Raw genomic sequence first — 19,850 nt, 5'->3', positions numbered from 1 at the left:
TAAGAACCATTAATATGACGAAAAATTGCATTAAAAACACCGCTTGCTTAGCCACACAAGGGACATCGTGATAAGAGGAGAGAACAAAAATGAACAAAGGAAAATGAGAAGCACACACAAATTACTACAAGCAATATTGTATATAAATCATACATAGCGTACATTAGAACATTGCATTTCTAAGTTGAAGGATATCATCAATTCCCATATAATTAGTGATTTGGAGATGATACAATCTCATCTATTCCATCCTGCCATCATCCTCAGAAATGCCATCACCTCTGTGCCTGCAAAATTCAGCACAAGTTGAGATACCACTCAGTTCGCTGGACAGTAATTTAAAAGATGACAAACGACGGAGACATCAACAAAAGTTGAAACTACTCTATGCATGTTTTTCAAGAACTTCCGCAGCCTGTCATCAGTTCTTGGCAATCACTTATCACGATGATATACTTGAACTTCCCATGACACTCATGTAACAAACATCTACTCTATCAAATAAAATGGGAGGACTTTGCAAACATAGTAATGTCTTTGAGGGGAGCACTTAAAAAACATGATTTTTTTGGCACTATAATCCACAAAAACTGAGGACTCATTACAAGCCAACAGATAATTACATTATAACCAAATATGTAATTTAAGTCCTTTGAGAGTTTAAACACTGACCGCCATGAAGTGGTAAGGTTCCGAGCTTTTCTGTCCAATTGAAGGTTTTCTAAGGCAGATGAGGCAAGCATTACATCTTGCGAAAGCTCTTCATTTTCATATCTCCAGTTGTATTCATCTTTCCTATATCCGGATATAGATGAACCTGCCCTTCTGTCTAGAAACTCAACAATATCAGAAATTCATGCTACGGGAATTAACTGCCAGAAAGGGGGAGGGCCAGCTAGATTACTTACCAGATGACTGCGCAGCAGGACCTGGCCTGTGGGGTAAAATGGTTCCAAGTCAATTTTAAATCCAAACAAAAGAGTAAAAGAAGTGATAATATTTTATATGTTAACCTTCCCAACGGAGGTAACCCCCCGGCAACTGAAGATGAAGAAGGCTTCCTAACATTCCTAGCTTCAGTGTTGGACAGAGATCCAGCACCCTTTGCTTGAGAGAAGTTCTGGGAAAAAATAAAACAAAATTAGAAATTATTTCTAGTAGACACACTTTGCATACTGACCCACATAGTACAGGAAACTGTTATTTGCAAATACTATAATAAAATCATTTACACAAATTAACACCTCCAACCATCTGGAATAACAGCAACAACACAGCCAGAACATTGGAGACCCCAAAAGCAGAACAACAATTAGTTACTACCAACTAAGTTTTTATATCAATTTTTACATATTGATACACTTCTTTATACATGTCAATCAATAACTAACGTTTATATGTCAAACCTCGTATTTCAAGAATCCTTCAAGAACATCCAAAAGCAATGGAGCACTGTCACCATTCCTGTTAAGATCATATCCATTCTTGCTGCTGAATTCTTTTAGCTCAGATTTCCATGACTCCTTTGGCTGCACAATCACACAATGGGTTCTTTGTAATTAAAACTAAATATTGACAAGACTTTGTGAAAGGTATTATAAACTCACACCGGAGAGCACAGTACATGATTACCAAGTTACACTCTGGCAAATACACCTTAAGTGTGTGGTTTAATTGAGCCCAATCCAAATATTCACATATAAGTGCAGTTAGTAGCCTTCCTGCACACAGAACAATCAAACTGTTAAAATGAATAAGCAAAGTGATCTACTATTCGAGGATCAAGGATGTATTAAATTTTAACACTTCTTAGACCTAAAACACAACTATGTTGATGCATTGATCATAAGATGTACGGACTGCAAGAAGAGGTACATTATCATCCCAGTTAGATTCAATTAAGACATGTCTAGGTACCTTTGAGAAAATTCTAAAGTAACCAGAGAAGTTTTACTTCAAGGGGGATAGCCCTCAAAATTTAGTATTTTTTTGTAAATGATGTTTCTTTTTGTATATTCAGATAAGACATTCTTTATGAAGTTGCCAAGACCATATAATAAGAATCCATTACCCCAACCAATGTGAAATACTCTACACACCCTCGCACGCCCAGCTAGATATTTGGAGCATTGACAATATAATGAGGGCCAAATAGTGAGTAAACCAAGAATAGTTATGAGTTTGGCTTAAGAATGTGAAGGAAAAAGAGGTTTTGGGAATATATTTAAAGAATGATTTAAATAGTGTTTAAAAAGCAATCAAAAAGAGGGAAAGAAACACTAAAAGATGGAATGAACACATTTCACTAGTTCTCTGACATAAAATGCCAAAAGTTGAAATATTAGACTATGTAGGGCTTTAGTAGCTAATTTAGGGCTTAGTAGTTAAGGAGAAAAGATATATTGTCAAGTACTTAACATATTATTATCATGCTCCCAGACATTTGCATTTCAATATGTTTACCCGAGATAAATCAAAGATTTTTTACCGTTTAGACATGGAAGCAAAAATGTACACTCTCTAATATTTTCTCCAAGACTTTTTAGCGTCTTGGAAACATTAAATTTGATATTGGAGATTGTAATTTGTTTTGGATATCTTATTTCATCACAAAATACAAACTAAATGAATCTGAAACAGGAAAGTAACATATTTGTTGGGAAAGCAAAAGGTGTAGCCATCTGCAAGTTAGACATAGGTTTATCAGGAGTGAGATTCACAGAATCAGATCCTAAAAAAGATATTGAATTTCTAGGTCTGAAGAGCTGGCAGAGGTTGTTCGACCAAATGTCAATCCAGACAACAGATTGTGACTTTTAATAGACGGTCTGCTGCAGTATATGAAAACAACTCAGCTTTCTGATATATATTACCAAAGTCGATAAAAATGTTCTAGAGAAGATAAGCATGTCTCCTTCTGTCCTTAACACAAAAATTTGCAATGATTTAAGCAAAAGACCAACAAAAAGGACAAAAATAAAAAATGACCTGAAGGCGAGTTATGGAGTTGTTTTGCCTGATCATTGCAGCTACCCAATAGCGCAGGAGGCAAGGTTTCATCCTTCTCAATTACTCTATCCTCATCTTCAATTGCCTCAAAAACGCTTGCTCTAAGTTCAGCCTACAAATTGTCACACCATAAAAATATGTAAAATTTGAAAAATATCTTATACGGAATTCAATCTACAACAAGAAAAGAATGACCCAATTCAAAGGAAGCAAATGTAACACAACAATTAGAGATCATCAGTTTGTAGTTTTTACTACAATTATGTAGCTAAAGGATGAAAACAACATGTTAGACTAGATCAGTTCACTGCAAGAATAGGCTTTTTGTACAAACGGGTTCCTTTCTTTTTGTTTTTGTATAGGGGAACCCCTGATCATGTAATCATAAGCATTGTCTTAGTTCTTGGTTATTGTTATTTATAAAATAAAAATACAATTCCAAATACATCCTTTCATGGATTCTACAATCCACACTATCGTTGAAATAATAAAGAGTTGCGCATTGAGAACCATGAGGCCTCAAGTTCGAATTCCAGAGGCGGCAAAATAGTACTCCCTCCGTCCCTCCATCTCAATTAAAGTGTCTTACTTTCCTTTTTGGTTTGTCCCGAAAAGAGAGTCTCTTTCTGTATTTAGTAAGTTTTCCAATTCCAACATCCTCCATAAAACGTTTAAGAACACAAAATTTAAAAGTACTACATACATCTTTTTAAGTTAAAACCACAAAATTCAAATGTTTCTCTTGCTTCATAAACTTCATGCCCAATCAAACTAAGACACTTATGAGTCGTTTGGTTGGAAGCAAGTTATCTCGAGATTAATTATCCCGGTATAAGTTATTCCACCATGTATATGAGATAACTTATCTCAGGTATAGATAGTGGAATAAACAATCCAAGGATTACCTAATACCTCCAACTAAACACAGTATAAAATAATACTGCATTTTCTCCTGAGATTAATAATTATTATATCTTATAACTCCCACCAAACACCTCCTTAAAGGGCCGGAGGGAGTAGGTGATTTATTTCCATGCATTTGGCGGAGTTACTTGGTACTTGAAATGAGTCAAGCTGCTCATAAGCTGGCTCGGACACCGCGATTAAAAAAAAAAAAAACTTAAAAACTAGAAATATCATAAAGCATTGATACGTAACAACCAGATCGGATCCTAAGATCATTCTACGTCAAAAAATAAATAAATTATAAGCAAATACATTTAAAAAATGAAAATGTAGAGGAGAAAAGGGGTTAATTACTCGGATCTTAGCGAGTACGCCTTTCTTCTCTAGGGTTCGTGTAACGAGGGTTTTGAGGTCCATCATTTCTCTAGTGTAATCGTCCATTTCTTCAGATTCTTCTTCTTCTGCTGCTGCTGCTTTGAGAGGCTTTGTACAGTTTGGTAGAACTAGAAATGCTTGCTCTTTGCTTCTCTGCCGTATTCTAATGGCTTTTTCTCTTCTCTTCTCGGAGAAGACAAGTTCGTTTTTGCCCTGTTTGTATTTGAGAGATTATTTGGTTTTGTTAGTATATAATGGTCAAAAATATATCTGAATTTGGTTTTGTTAGTAGTATAGTACTATATAATGATGAAAAATATATTTGAATAATAGTGTTTTTGCGAGTTTATTTTCTGAATTATTATAGGTGTTTGTGGATTAATTAGAAGTGTACGAAATTAATGAATTAGTTATCATATGAATGAAATTTTATGCCAAATTAATGTCTTTAGTCGATTATATTTAAATAATACTTAATCTAGTTAATATTGAAGATTATTTTAAAAAATAATCAATAATAATTTATGTAGAAGATTCAAAATATAAAATTCACCAAAAAAATGAATTTTATCTCAAAATTATCTATGTTTGTCCAGCGTACCAAATAACCCCTAATAAACATGCTATGAAAGTAAAGATAACTATCACATCTCTTAAATTTTGAGCCTAAAAATAAAATAAATCATGTTAAAAGATCTTTTTTTAATAGGTGTTATATGGTTCGAATTTAAATTAATTGATATTTCAATATAAATATCATGAGTGCAAAACCAAAATAAATCGTTAATGAAAGTACGAAAGTAAAAGTTATTTGATATATTTACACCAAATTAATAATTGCATGTTATTTGTTTGTATACACTATATATAATCACTTAATTATAATTATTTAATGTATACTATTATCTTAAAATCACTTGAATTCTCGTTATATATGCTATTTAAAGAAGGATTCGGCCACAAAAATTTATTACAAGACATCTAACATATATATATATATAATTCGGAATTGGATTTGTGATGTCTAGGTAATATAGTTTTTCTTCATTTTCTTATTCTTTAGGACGCTATTACTATTTTGAAATTTAAATATATATTTTTTGGACTTGATACTAGGTTTAAATACTTTTAAATTTTAATATTAAAAGTTGTAATTTATAGTATTTTTATATAGTCCTTTAATATCTAAATTTCATATTATAAAATCAGTGTCCTAATTACGATAGAAATTTTTGTCATTTATAGATTAAGATTTATAGTTTTTGATCCATTTTGTTGGTTTTATAATGTAAAATAATTTAATTTTGTTGATTATTTGGAATGAATACCACAACAATGAAGTCCAAGCAATTCCCAGATGGAACAAGGCAAGAAGAGTTGGAAACTGAGGGTTGAGAGTAATACTTTATTCTGTCTCGTATTAGTTGTCAACTTGTCTTTTTTTTTTGAGAGTTAAATTTTGCGAAGTAATAAAAATTGTATTCAGTGTGAGAAGATTGTTCATATTGTATGAAAGAATATTATATTAAAAAATAATTAGTTACTTCTATTGTTAAACTAGTAAATCTTTGAAGAATTATATGTATTCAAAAATTTATAATAACATGCAATTGCAAGTATGTGTTCATTAGATACATGATTTATTAATGTAGCGCCTTAGAATGTACCAATACCTTGTTTATGAACAATGATTTTGCTTATTTGGTAAAATTGTATAAAAGTTGAGAAATTTTCATAGTTTTAACAGATTGTGGAGCTTTTATATTTATGAGAAAAAAGTATAATTTAAAAAATTCAAATTACATATCTAAACAAAATTTCAACATCAAATAATAAATCATGTCCAAACCAGTCCTTAGTCGTAGTGAGCAATGATCGCACAAATCATGTAGGAACGAGTACAATGTCTTCATAATGAGAAAGGACTTAAAAAGGCAGTAACAGAATTCTGTATTACAGCCTCCAGTTCAATACTGTTCATTTTTTTATGATACACATTACAACAACAATAAAACATATCCAGTGTAATCCCACGAGTAGAGTCTGAGAAAGGTGGTGTGTGCGCAGACCTTAACCCTACCGAAGGTAGAAATGTTGTTTCTGATAGGCTCTCATCTCTCGGATCAAGTAAAGCATTTCAAAGCAGGTCATGATACACATTAATGAAACTGAAATACCTACAGAGCTTCATAAGTGAAGCTTTGTGAAAAGAGTTCTCCGTTCATCTAAGACAAGTTAGATAGGCAGAAGGAAGTTTACTCCTTCTGCACAAATCAATGTTGTAAAGATATGACATCTAGGTCTAACTCAACCCCAAAAGTTAGCTCACGTGGGGAGGATTACTCAAGTCCATATAAGCAGACCACCACTCCATTCCCCCAACCAATGTGGGAATCTGTCAATGAGATACAACGGAATTTGTACTAAAACTTAAGCATCAGAACTCTAGAGAAGTCCTCAAAATTATATTCCCAGCACAAATATATGTTGAGATGAAACTTCAATCGAGAGTTGAAACAGAGTTTAGTGCATGAATGGCAAGTCAAACAAGAACCAACAGAATAACCTCGCAAGGTAGAAACAGAAGGTGGAACTATTCTAAAAAAAAAAGAATATTTGGGGAAGGAAGTGCGGTCATTTTCAGGTGGAGTTGCTATGGAGGAGAATCTCAACATCAAAGATATACCCTGAGACATGAAATTTCTTTTGTTGCAGCAGAGCAGTGAAACGAGAGTTCATATAGTAAAGGCTGGATGAACCGATGGTCATCAACATTTTCTTGGTTTTCCGGGTATTGGCTAAAAAAAAAAAACAAGCAGCATAGTGCAAAGGTAAGATCTCTTCACCAGCATTTCAGACTAGGCCTTTGCTTATGCTGATTTCTCATATTAGCATCAGAATGTTCAAAAGTAATAAGTAATACTGCTAACTTGTGATTAGTCCCTTGTCTTCACATTTTGACGGAATAATCTTGCCCTATTTTAGACGTGAACCATCAGTAGAACTGTGCATCTCATAGAGCAAAAAGTCCCATTATGTAGTGGGGAAGTAAATCTTTGGTATCATCAAGAATGGTAGAATATCCTTGCACACCTAGTACTTTGTTATGTCTAAACCTACAAAAAGGCATACTTATCTCAAATTGTTGTCTGCAACAATAAACCTGACGCTTATCTGTGCAACCATTTAGAAGAATCCAAATCTCTAAAGTCTTCAACAGAAACTTATTCTCAACAATGATCAGGTATATTCTGACATTGAATAAAACCAAAAGTTTCTTCACTTACTGAAAATGATTCAGCTTTTAACGTTTGCTTAACCATCTGGAGAATCCAAATCCCCGGAGCCTCTAAAGGTCGTAGCTTTTCCAAAGCAGAAGTATAGGCATGCTTTGACATAGAACAAAATGCAATCTTGTTCACCCATTCAAAATCAAATGGCTTAAGTGCCAGATCAATGCCATTGCTCCCTTGTCCTCCTAATAATATCTTTCAGAGGCCTTTAACTAATTCCAGTAAACAACATTGAAGTTCTAAAATAATTTGTTCATCAACCATAACAACTAGTCCATCCTTTCCCCAAACAAAAGGCACTAAACTTATTTCTAAAGAGAAATCATCCATCAGATTGTAGCCACGCAAAACTAAAGTAAGTTTTGAAATGCTGGAAGGGGAAAAGAGGAGATAAAGGACTGAGTGACAAAGCCTGAGGATTCAGCCCTTTCAGTTACAAAGTGGAAGATGCGTCTCATAAAAGGTAGGATTGCTGCTGCTGCTTCTTTTCTTTTTAAATATTCTACCCTATTTTACTACATAGAAAGGGGAGAGTTTGGTACAATTGCAAGAGTTGCTGCCCAATTCACCAAGAGGTCATGGATGAAGCACAGAAACAACCTTTTGCAAAAATGCAAACTAAGGTTGCTAACAATAGATGCAATGTGGTCCGGCATTTCCCAACAACAACAACATACCCAGAGAAATCCCACAAAGTGGAGTCTGGGGAGGGTAGAGTGTACACAAACCCTACCTCTCTACCTAGTGGAGGTACAAAGGTTGTTTCCAAAAGACCCTGAGCTCATCCCTTCGGGGTGGCCCACTGGTTTGGGATTGGGACATCCATGTTGGAGGTCTCAAGTTCGAAACCCCTTGCCAGCGAAAGCAAGGGGTTTGCCTTCTGGGTCGAGCTCGTCGCACCGGGCATGCCTAGTGCGGGTTACCTCTCCTATGTGGTTTGCGAGCTATTGTGTAGGAGCGGGGGTTTTACCCTGTACGCACCCAAAGGGTAGCGGTTGCGGGTTTCCCTTGTCATAAAAAAAAAAAAGACCCTAAGCTCAAGTAAAGTAAATCAAAGTACTAACGAAAAGGGAAAACGACAGTAAGGAAAGCATGACAACTAGTAATAGGAAAGCAATGCAGAGCAAACATGCAAGGAACAGTAACATGAACAATATAGTGGGATCATCTAAATATAATAAACAACCGATGGCAACATATACCAAAAGCAAGAAACTGCATGAATAAAGCTACACAGTCGTCCAGACTACCACCAAAGCCCAAACTCCGCAAATAGCGAGATCTTAGTGTACTGAGCTGCACTTTTCATGTTTGACAAATATAGTGAGCTGGAGCAGGAAGACAAACTATTTCTAGGTTCAGTGATAATGGAAAGTGAAGACAGCACATTTCACAGAACACAAATCCTCTCAAACAGTTATGAAGTAATCCAGTTAATTATCCGCCAAATACGAGGACACTAATTAGAACAATTGGCAAAGGATAAATTCATTCTACCAAAAACATAAAATTTACAAAATTCCATCTTTCAGAAAAATTTCAAATATTGAACCAAATTGACAATAACATTAACTTACCATATCCAAGAATTACAACAAAATTATTGACTTCCACCTTCTTCCTCTTCCAATTTCTTTACATAAGCCTTAAGCACCATAACCAAATTCCTCGCTGGAGCTTGAATAGTCCCAACAACAGCTGAAGCCGGTCCTTTCAAAGACCCAAGAAGCTGTGAATAAATCTCAGCTCTTGTAGGCAAATTCTCAAGCACCTTAAACTCATCAGGTCCATAAAACTTCCCTTCAAAAACCCCACCAGTAAAATCATTCTCTTCCAATTTCTTCTCCCTTAGAAAAGTCCTATAAGGTTTCAAAGCAGCTGGGATTTCTTCACTATGAACAAATAACCAAGCATTCATTCCCTTCATACATGGTTTCAATGCTTCCCATTTTGTCCCTTCAATTGCTTTAAGTACCAATGTGTTCTTAGCAACAAGAAGCTTTGTTGTTTCTGGTAGTTGAGCCCTAAGATCTTGAAATTGCTTAACTGTTAACCCCTTGTAACTGATTCCAGCTAAGAGATAACAATCTTCAAGCTGCTGCTTCACTGTTTCGACTGTTTCTTCTTTCTTGGTTCTGCTAATGGCTGAACGGATAGTTAGAGTTCTGGGTTTGGGTTTGAGGTGAGAATTGGATTGGGGGATTATGAAGGGATTGTTGAAGTGGGATTTCACGGAAAATGGGTAAGAGTGAGAGGAAGAGGAAGGTAAGCTGAAGAGAGCAGCCTCCATTGATGATAGCTTGAGAATTGGATTGCCTTATCTTTTGTGCTAAGATAGAATTTTGGGGTATTTCATGAACTTTATGTTTTTGAAAATATTTATGTCATACCAAACAAACCATTAAAGAACCTAAGGCTAGGTAGGTGTAATATTTGCGTATATTTTACCGTTTTTAAATTAGAAGTGGTTTGATACGAGGGATAAAAGATAATAATTCGATAAAATTCAAAATCCTTTAATCTTATGTTTAACTAGGTAATTTGCTCGCGCTTCATGCGGTCATAAATAATTGCATTGATTATTGAACTTGCAAAATAGTTCTTTACTAATATCCATACATTAAAAATAATAGTAAGTTCTTAAAAAACTATTAGCAATATTTCAACATGAATCTGATTATTTGTCATTATCACATAACTCAAGAACCTCTAATGAATGAATTATTCACGAAATAATAAATCATTGGTTCTTTAATCAACATTAAAATGAAAATAAAGAAGAAAATAAGAATATATACAAAGGCATTTCATAAGAAAAAAAACACATTTAAGTTGCATAGATTATACAATCGGGATATTTGTCTCAGGAAAAAATTTAAAAAATTGTTAACAGATTCAAAAACAAAATTGTGCTTGAACATTAAAACAATTTTAACTTTTGAACTTGCATTATGAATTTCTTCAATTGATAAGTGAGAAACTTCATAGTAAAAATAGATAATATGTAAGCTTATATATAGTACTTTTATGTTATAGAAGTTTATATAGAATATCAAAATATGAATTCTTGGAACTGAGTACCATAATTATTTTCTGCACAATGAATATACCTACTATATGTGTATATGTTCAATATAATCGGAGACAATAACTTTGCAAAAACATAAACAACAGAGTTTAAAACATGTACTCAAAAACAACATAAGCATAAATTAATGACTATAAAAAAACATAGCAGAATATGTAACAATACAATGAAATGAAATAGAAAGGAAAAAATCGAGTCCACTGAATGCACAGTGTCTCCTTAAGAAAATCATTCCTCTCTAATACCCAAGGTTTAAAGAAATAGATTCTTTCAGGATGGAACGATTTTATTCACCAGCGTATTGATACAAAAACAATGGTGTCAGTGAGCCATTCAATAGGAGCAAAGTACACGAATATTTAACTGTGCAGAAGAAGAAGTAGTTCAGAAGTTTCGTTGTTTTAAAATGAGAGGAAATCCCTCTATTTATAAACAACAAAGGGTAGTGTGAACAAATGTTTATTGTGCCTTATCGAAAAGGTCACAACTTTTTGGAAAAGTCACAACCCTTCGGAAAGGTCATAACCTTTCATAAAAGTCGCAACTCTTCATAAAAGTCATAACTTTTTATGAAAAGGGAAGGCTAGTTTTGAAAATTAATAGATTAAAAGAAAATCATGGCTTGTGGTGGTGCCACATAGGCGGACGTAGGATTCTTTGATTATATTTAGAGGTATTAATGATATGTTTTGATCAGTTATTTTAAACATATTATACCATATAAATTTTATGATTATTACAAGGTGCATAGTTAAACTTTTTAATTTTTTTTTATAATAAGCATATTGATTTTTCTTTAATATCATATGTTTCAATAATTTTGCTTGAATTCGATAGTAGAGTCACATTATGCATAATTAATGTAAACATTATATACTTTATTTGATATTAAGGTATGTATATAACTTAATATATGGAAATATCAAATATGTGATATTAGTAATACAAAGATTATTAATTCACGCATTAGCATAATTAAAGATACCGTTGCTCTACAAAACTCTTTTTACATCATTTACTATATTTATTGAAGATACTTCTATAAACAAATAATTATTATTATTTTTGAAATTATGTATACATGTTATTTTTAATACATCAAATCAAATATAAAATAATTTTTTTATCAAATATAATTAATCATATATATATATATATATAAGAGAACCTTAGGCCCGCCTATGTGGCGCCACCAGAAACCAGAATTCTCTGTTAATTTATTTATTTTCAAAACTAGTCTTCCCTTTCATGAAAAGTTGTGACTTTTATGAAAAATTGCGACTTTTATGGAAAGTTGCGACTTTATTGAAGACTTGCGGCTTTTATGAAAAGTTGTGACTATTATGAAAGGTTGTACCCTTTCTGAAGGGTTGCAACTTTTCCAAATAGTTATAACCTTTCTGATAAGGCACAATACTTTCCGAAGGGTTTCAACTTTTCCAAATAGTTGTAACCTTTCTGATAAGGTACTATAAACATTTGTTCACACTATCATTTGTTGTCTATAAATAGAAAGATTTCCTCTCATTTTAAAACAACGAAAATTCTGAACCTCTTCTTTTTCTTCACAATTAAATATTTGTATACTTTGCTCCTGTTGAGTGGCTCACTAACACCATTGCTTATGTTACAGATCCTGATATGTATTTTTACAATCATTAATTTATGTTTATGTTATTAAAGATAAATGATAAGATGTAATAATTTTCATTTCCTTTAACATTATTAATGTTTGTTACTACGTAATCTTGTATATAAGATAATATAATGTTTTAGTTTTAATGCTTGATATGTTTTAAGTATTATTTTATAAATTCTGTGATATTAAATTCCCGCACGAAACGCAAATAATTTTACTAGTACAAATATAAGTAATACTTATATTACTAAAATTTACCATGTTCAATATTATTTTTTTATACACTCGATAAACCATCCTTAAGTAGTGTATATTATGTATACTTCAATCATATTAATAAATTAGTTTACTTAGTTAGTACATATATGTATACATAGATCTATAACTTTATCAATTAAAAATGTTCACTTGAATAAATTCGTTTACTTAGTTAGTACATACATGTATACATAGATCTATAACTTTATCAATTAAAAATGTTCACTTAAAAATAAATTTCAAGAGTCAAAACTATTCAAAAATTATTTTTGAATGTAACGAAAATCATAAGTGGCATTTTTATCATTTTCTCTACTCAAATCCTAATCTCTGTTTGAATCGTGGTTATGTCTCATATCATAATATATCATATTATATTATATTATTTTAATAAATATAATATTTGAATAAATTATATCATTTTCCGTATTGCATAATATCACACCTTTATAATTTGAATAATAAACCTATAAGAAATTGTAGGATACTGAGTAGAACTTAGGGGTGTGCACTATTTGGATTAAACCGAAAAACCAAACCAAATCAAACCGAATTGTAATTTGGATTGATTTTTTGGATTTTTGGATTTTTGGTTTGGTTTTGGATTTATAAGTTACTTTGTTTGGTTTTTTGGTTTGGTTTCAGATTTAGAAAAATGAAAACCGAAAAACAAAAAAAAACGAATTTTATATATATATATAATTACACATATAATGTTTAGGTTTACTATGTAGGCAATAGGGTACTAGTAATTTAGTATTACCGTAATATTTAGGCCCATATCAAATTACTGCCATCCTATTTCACTAAATTTTAGGCATTAGGTTTTACATTATAACTATAAATATCACATATTACTTGCACTTTCACGAAATTTTTTTTAGCAGAACTAGAATTAGCGGAGCTAGTCAACTTTTTAACTTTTGCAGTTTGCTCTTTTTTCTTGCTTTATTTTGTTTGTGTGCTATTTACTTTTGAAATTTTTATCTATTTCTTTCTAAAAAGTTTTTTCATCATATTTCAGGTTTAAGAGATCTTAATTGAAGACATGAGTTGAATTGTTGGTTCAACCTCGATGCGATTTGTGTTTAGTGATAGTACTTTAGAGTTTAGAGTTAGTTTCATTGAAATTATTGATAGTATTATGTTTTAATGTTTTACTCGTGTTACTTTTCCTTATATGAAATTTTTATTTTTTAAGCATGCAAATATAACTTTGATTATGTTATTAATTAGTTATGAAATAAGTTATAACCGAATAGCCAAACCGAAAAAAACCAAACCGAAAAGAGAAAAACCGAACCAAACCAAATTTTTTTAGTTCGAATTGGGTTATACTTTTTCAAAACCGAAAAACCCAAACCAAATAACAAAAAACCAAACCGAAAAACCGAATGCACACCCCTAGTAGAACTACTACAAAAAAGATAGAATAAATACTAAAATAAAATTATTATCAAATCAAAACAAACATTGTATTTATACTATCATTACAATACAATACAATACAATACAATGTCATCATGTAACAACCATCCAAACGAAGTGTAAGAGGGAAAAGAGCAAAAAAGAAGAAGAAAACACAGTTCCGCCGGAGACGAGTGGGAAGATAAGGAGTACTACGCATTAACGAACCAAATTACCAAAACCTAAAGGAGAAAATGGCAGCTTCGAGCATTGGGTATCAAATTCATATTAATGTCAATTCTCCAATTCTTCTTCCTTTGAGAACCAATTTCAGTTCACTCTCTTTCACTTTCTCTAATGCTAAATACCCATTAAAATGGAATCACATTGGCTGCCCCAAAATTTGTGCTCTACCAGCTGTTTCAATAATGGCTTCTGGGTACTCTCTTTCTCTATTTATTTTTTAGCTATTTTTTCTGGAATTCTCGTATTCTTCTAGTTTTAGGGTGTGTTTGGTTGGTAAGAAGCAAAATGTTATTCACGTAAAATATTTATCTGGAAAATATGTTGTTTTCTTACTTATTTTTGACATAACCGTCGAAAACACACTTGAATTATCACTTTTACTTAATTTCCTATGTGAAATATAACCATCTATATATTAAAACACACTTCAAACAATAATTTGTTTACTTTTATCATCTATCAGGTATCAGGTAGAAAAATGAAACAATTGATAGTTGAGATGTGAAACTCGCGAAAAAATTACGTTGAGTTAGTTTTTTTTTAAAACCATCGACTCCTTATCTTTTTGATGGTTGGTAAGTGAACTAGAAAATATTGTTTCAAATGTAATCTAAGAAAATATTTGTTGTTTCCTTTACTTTGGGTTATCATATTATTTGTTGTTTGCTTATGTTATCTTTTCTATTATTTATTTGTTAGTATGACTTTTACATTACTATATTTACTTTACATAATTGATTTCTCATATGCGTTACTTGAGTTGAGGGTCTATCGAAAAAACACTGTCTAGCTTCACAAGGTAAGGAGTAAGGTTGCGTACACACCATGCTCTCCAGTCCCCACTTGTAGGATTACACTTAGTATGTTGTTGTTGTTGTTAAGCAAATACAGCAGGAGGCCAGAGCTAGGATTTTCAATTTATGGTTCTAGATTCTAAAAAGATGTCTCAATAAGTTCTGAATAAATTAGACATATTAAGTGAATATTTAGCATAAATTCATGGTCTGCATCAAAGCTCATAAGCAGAATGCTAGCACCGCCTCTACGGTGGGGGTGGCGTGGATGTAGTAATCAGAGTTGGGGGCGAGGAGTGTTGAGGGCGGAGAGGAACTTGTTTTTCCTATTCCTATCAGTAAAGTTATTTTCTGATTTTTAAGCAACTTATTTTCTCAAAGATGATATTTTAAAAACATATTGACCGCCCAAATATAAAAAGTTGAAATATTTTCCTTCATACCAAACACACCTGTAATTTCTTCTACTCTGCTTACTCACTTGTCTTCAAACATCGATATTTAGTTCTTGATTTGAAGGAGTTGATTTCTCGAATGGTCACTCAACTAATAGTTATTATCTCAGAAAATTACCTTCTAAGTTGAAGGAAAATTGAAATCAAGAATAAAAGTGACCGTTTGGGATAATATTTATTAGTTGAGTGATCATCTGTGAAATCACTCCATTCTAAAAGCCATGCCTTCTATTGGGTTCAACGGTTTTTATTAGTTCTAACAATTCCTTGTTTAATCAGAAGTTCCAGAGAGATTCTTCCTCCTGCCCTTGATTCCTCTTCAGAGCCACCAGCAATCTTTGATGGAACTCCAAAGTTAGTTGCTTTTTTACTTTATTGCTCCTTTTTTTGTTTGTCTCAAATGTGATTGTTGTATTTCTATTCTTCTTCTTTGTATGATATGATATGGTTAAATTATATACAATAACGGTTAAGTCACTTAATTATTCTTTTGTCATGTTAAAAGTAACTAACACCTATAATAACGAAGTCACTAAACTTTATCCTCTATAAAGTACTAAAATTTATCCATTGAAGTGACTTTTACTGATATAGTGTATAAATCTATGATTTTACTGTTATAATGGATAAAATTCTATGTCGGATATTATATGGTTAGTCCAAATATGGTTACTGACCTTTATACACTATAACAATAATGTCTACTTCTTTTGTCGCATTAAACTAGCTAATAATTGAACCTTACCCACTATAACATTAAAGTTGCTAAACTTTATCCACTATGAAGTAAAACCTACCCATCAAGGTGACTTTTTTGTTATAGCGGATACAATTTTGTGATGGTATTCTTGTAGTAGGTAAAGCTGTGACAAAAAACAGTTTTGTAACTTTACTGTTATAGTTGGTAAAATTCAGTGACCATATGTGAAATCAGCCCTATATATTAGTTTATCTCCCTTGTGATAGTCAATTTATTCATTTTCTTGGTTGAAGGCTTTATATCTCTTACTCATGCCCATATGCCCAACGTACGTGGATTGCTAGAAATTGTAAGGTTTGTATGGAGCAACTATTGATCTAAAATTTGGTTAAATTTAGTGTGTACTCGAATTTCTTCCAGTACCTATAAAGTTAGTTGATTTATATCTTGTATGTAAATCAGGGGCTGCAGGAAGAAATTAAGTTGGTTCCTATTGATCTAAAGAACAGGCCAGATTGGTATAAGGAGAAGGTTTATCCAGCAAATAAGGTGAAAGTGACATTATTGTTTCAAATAAATGGTGACAGTAATTCAAAGGCATGATACATAAACAAACTGTCAAACTTGGCTTCAACTGACAAGTAAATGCTCCAATTTTGATTATGCACATCTAGGCACCTCAACTCGTCTCCATTGTGTCAGTTGAACACTCCAACTTACAAAATGATCATTTAGACACCTCCAAAATTTATGTGCCACGACAGCATTGGGTGTCCACAACACAGTGGGGACGAGTTGGAGTGTATAGTTGCCAATTGAGACCAAGTTGAGGTGTCTAGATGCGGTCTCTCAAAGTTGAAGTGCTTACTTGTCGGCTAAGGCCAAGTTTGAGTATATGTTTCATGTATTATTCCGTTATTCAAATGTTTTATAGTCTCTGCTTTCTTTGAAGTTCTGCAGTCCAGGCCAGAAGGTTTATCCATAGTAGAGTTAAGCTGTTCTTCTTGTTGTTTTAGTACAGTAAATCTACAAACCTGCTTTATCAATTCCTAAATGATAAGTTGAAACCACTGATGTCTCTGTGCGTCTCGTGTGTGTATTTGAGGTTCCCTTCTAATATATATTTATCTGTGATCTAAGGGATCGTCAATCATTTTGCTTACATATCGTGAACTTTGAAATTCGCAGCAGCATAGGAACCACAGGACCCCCTACTAGTAAAAATGTCCCTTCTGTCCATATTTCTACTGATTCAGATGGCAAGGACCCATTGTGGCTTTAGCCCACTTCTTGTTACTAAAAAGATTGTGTATTTATGTGTGTTTAGACTCTTGAGTTTAATTAATTTCAAGTTAGTTAAATTGAAAGGCCTCAGAAAGAAAGTTTAGCTTATCTCTGAATGATTTGATTAATCAAAGGTAAATGAGTCGATTTAGGTCTGCTAATTGACAGGTTTAGGTGGCAAAATATACATACTAGTTCATTGCATTACACTATGCTGTCACTTCGTTGTGCTACTCCCAGAACTTAAGTCTTTTCTTTCACAGGTACCATCACTAGAACACAACAATGAAGTTAAGGGAGAGAGTATGGATCTCATTAGATATATTGACAGTAACTTTAAAGGACCATCACTTTTCCCTGATGTAAGTTCTTGATAGGATTTCCTTTGAGATTTTCCTACTTTTCCCGTCTCTCAACTTGTGTGCTCGCTAATGTAGGATCATTCCAAGAGAGAATTCGCAGAAGAATTGTTCTCCTACTTTGACTCCTTTTACAAAGCTGTAATTTCGTCTTTGAAGGAAGACAAGATAAATGATGCCAGTAAGTTTTAACTCCTATGTAATTTACATATTTGCTTTGCGGTAGAATCTTTAAGTTTTAGACGAGTTGGTGTAGTTGCAGCATTTGATTCCATTGAGACTGCTCTTTCCAAGTTTGTTGATGGATCTTTCTTCCTTGGTTCATTCAGTCTGGTGAGTAGCCATATCTTATTTTTCATTATTCAATATACGCTCGTAAAAGACCTATCTATAGATGAATTAGGCATTAGTAAGTGAAAAGGTGAAATCTGCTGTTAATGTTCACCATAAGAATTATTTTCTGGGAATGCAGCAAATGAAGCAAATTTATGCCGTGTATTCCATTATTCACTACCTTGTATATGTGATGGACAGGTAGATATAGCTTACGTGCCATTCATTGAAAGATTCCAGCCCTTCTTGCTCGAGGTAAAAAACTATGACATTACAACAGGCAGGACAAAACTTGCAGCATGGATCAAGGTATTGCACGGATTACCTTTTCTTTGATACACTTTCCAATGGAATGCTTTGACCACCAGAAGTAAATTTTAACTATACTTATATACCAAAATATTTTCACTTGAATACTAGAACATTATGTTCCTCGAAGCTATTATTGGAATTTGCTACTGTCAAGTTCATAATGATCTTCTGCTTGAGTTCTATAGTGCCCATCCTCGTGCTTTGCATACAATAGGAGGATCTACCGCCAAACCTATAATTTTAGGCATAAGACATAAACAGACCCTCAAAATTGGTCTCAATTGGCAACTAAATCCTCCGCACTGTCTCGTGGACATCCGACGCTGACATGACACATAAATTTTGAAGGTGTCTAGATGATCATTTTGTATATTAGGAGTGTTTCAACTGACAGAGTGGAGATGAGTTGAGGGTGTCTAGATGTGCACGCTCAAAGTTGGAGTGTTTACTTGCCAATTGAAGTTAAGTTTGAGTGAATGCTTATGTATTATACTAATTTAGAACCCAGCTATTTGCACTAGATGAAGTCATCATTTTACAATTTAGGATCCATAAAGTTGAAATCCTAGCTCCGCCTCCGATCACATGTTCGGAATCAACATTATAGCCCTTGGGGTACTGCCCTTCCCCTGACCTTACGTGAAGACTGTATGCTTCGTGCATCCGGTTGCCCTTTCTCCATTGTTTGTAGATAACTACTATTACCATCCTAATATCTTAAGTTTTCTGCATGTGTATAAGCTCTGGTCTTTTAAACATTGTGACTTTTGCAGAACATTAGTTGATGTAGTATGATGTATTTACTGCAGGAGATGAACCAAATTGAAGGTTATACAGTAACTAAACGTGACCCAAAGGAGCACCTGGAGAACTATAAAAGACGTTTCTTGGTATATTGCTTGTCTACTGTTTTTATTTGAGTTGATTTCTCAGATGATCACTCAATAAATAGTTATTATCTCAGAAAATCACTCTTTATTATAAAAAAATAGAATCAAGATAAAGGACGATTTTTTTAGATAAGAACTATTAATTGAGTAACCATACAAATATCTAACCAGTTTTTATTTCGGAAGTTGTTTTATAACCATACTCACCGCCATTTCTTTCTGTTTTTATTTTTGCAGTCTCAGCTCTAATGAGCTCAGTCATTACACAGCATCCACAATTACGCAAAGATTACTGCTGAGTGTAAAAGGGGCTGTCTTGTTCATTGTATTAGAATATGATTAATCTCGGCATAAAATTCCACATATGGTATAACTGGCATCACTAGTGTATGGTTTGTTGCCGCATAAATATATAGTTGCACAGTGAAATTGTCTCCGTATGATCTATATAGATTACGAATTTGAGCCATATAAGTAACCACTAATGCTTGCATTAGAGTAA

The 19,850-nt window shown here is 33.0% G+C and overlaps 3 protein-coding genes across 5 annotated transcripts; 1 reads left to right on the top strand and 2 right to left on the bottom strand.

Annotated features, from left to right (window-relative positions):
- On the bottom strand, positions 1 to 4,547 carry LOC102606356 (protein TONNEAU 1a-like). Its single transcript, XM_006359278.2, has 8 exons — positions 4,270 to 4,547; positions 2,989 to 3,121; positions 1,633 to 1,721; positions 1,407 to 1,529; positions 1,014 to 1,120; positions 909 to 934; positions 673 to 829; positions 1 to 287 (listed from the first exon to the last, which is right to left on the bottom strand). The coding sequence occupies exons 1-8, from the start codon at positions 4,354 to 4,356 to the stop codon at positions 242 to 244; spliced, it is 768 nt and encodes a 255-aa protein (XP_006359340.1). The 5' UTR covers positions 4,357 to 4,547; the 3' UTR covers positions 1 to 241.
- A 4,427-nt stretch (positions 4,548 to 8,974) lies between these two features.
- LOC102606013 (50S ribosomal protein L10, chloroplastic) lies at positions 8,975 to 9,961 on the bottom strand. The gene has a single exon (XM_006359277.2). The coding sequence runs from the start codon at positions 9,871 to 9,873 to the stop codon at positions 9,184 to 9,186; it is 690 nt and encodes a 229-aa protein (XP_006359339.1). The 5' UTR covers positions 9,874 to 9,961; the 3' UTR covers positions 8,975 to 9,183.
- A 4,147-nt stretch (positions 9,962 to 14,108) lies between these two features.
- On the top strand, positions 14,109 to 19,826 carry LOC102605464 (protein IN2-1 homolog B-like). 3 transcript variants are annotated; one of them, XM_006359276.2, is made up of 10 exons: positions 14,109 to 14,414; positions 15,753 to 15,824; positions 16,464 to 16,524; positions 16,633 to 16,719; positions 17,718 to 17,816; positions 17,892 to 17,994; positions 18,070 to 18,146; positions 18,348 to 18,455; positions 19,268 to 19,348; positions 19,586 to 19,826. In XM_006359276.2, the coding sequence occupies exons 1-10, from the start codon at positions 14,230 to 14,232 to the stop codon at positions 19,595 to 19,597; spliced, it is 885 nt and encodes a 294-aa protein (XP_006359338.1). In that variant the 5' UTR covers positions 14,109 to 14,229; the 3' UTR covers positions 19,598 to 19,826. The 3 variants fall into 3 exon arrangements, with proteins under 3 accessions (XP_006359338.1, XP_015169866.1, XP_006359337.1); XM_015314380.1 differs by having other exon boundaries at positions 15,750 to 15,824; positions 18,076 to 18,146; XM_006359275.2 differs by having other exon boundaries at positions 15,750 to 15,824.
- The last annotated feature ends 24 nt before the right edge of the window (positions 19,827 to 19,850 follow it).

This window comes from Solanum tuberosum, unplaced genomic scaffold (genome assembly GCF_000226075.1).
Source record: "Solanum tuberosum cultivar DM 1-3 516 R44 unplaced genomic scaffold, SolTub_3.0 scf00296, whole genome shotgun sequence".
Taxonomy (NCBI): domain Eukaryota; kingdom Viridiplantae; phylum Streptophyta; class Magnoliopsida; order Solanales; family Solanaceae; genus Solanum; species Solanum tuberosum.
The sequence above is the reverse complement of the archived record's forward strand: the minus strand, read 5'-3'. Positions and strand labels throughout refer to the sequence as shown.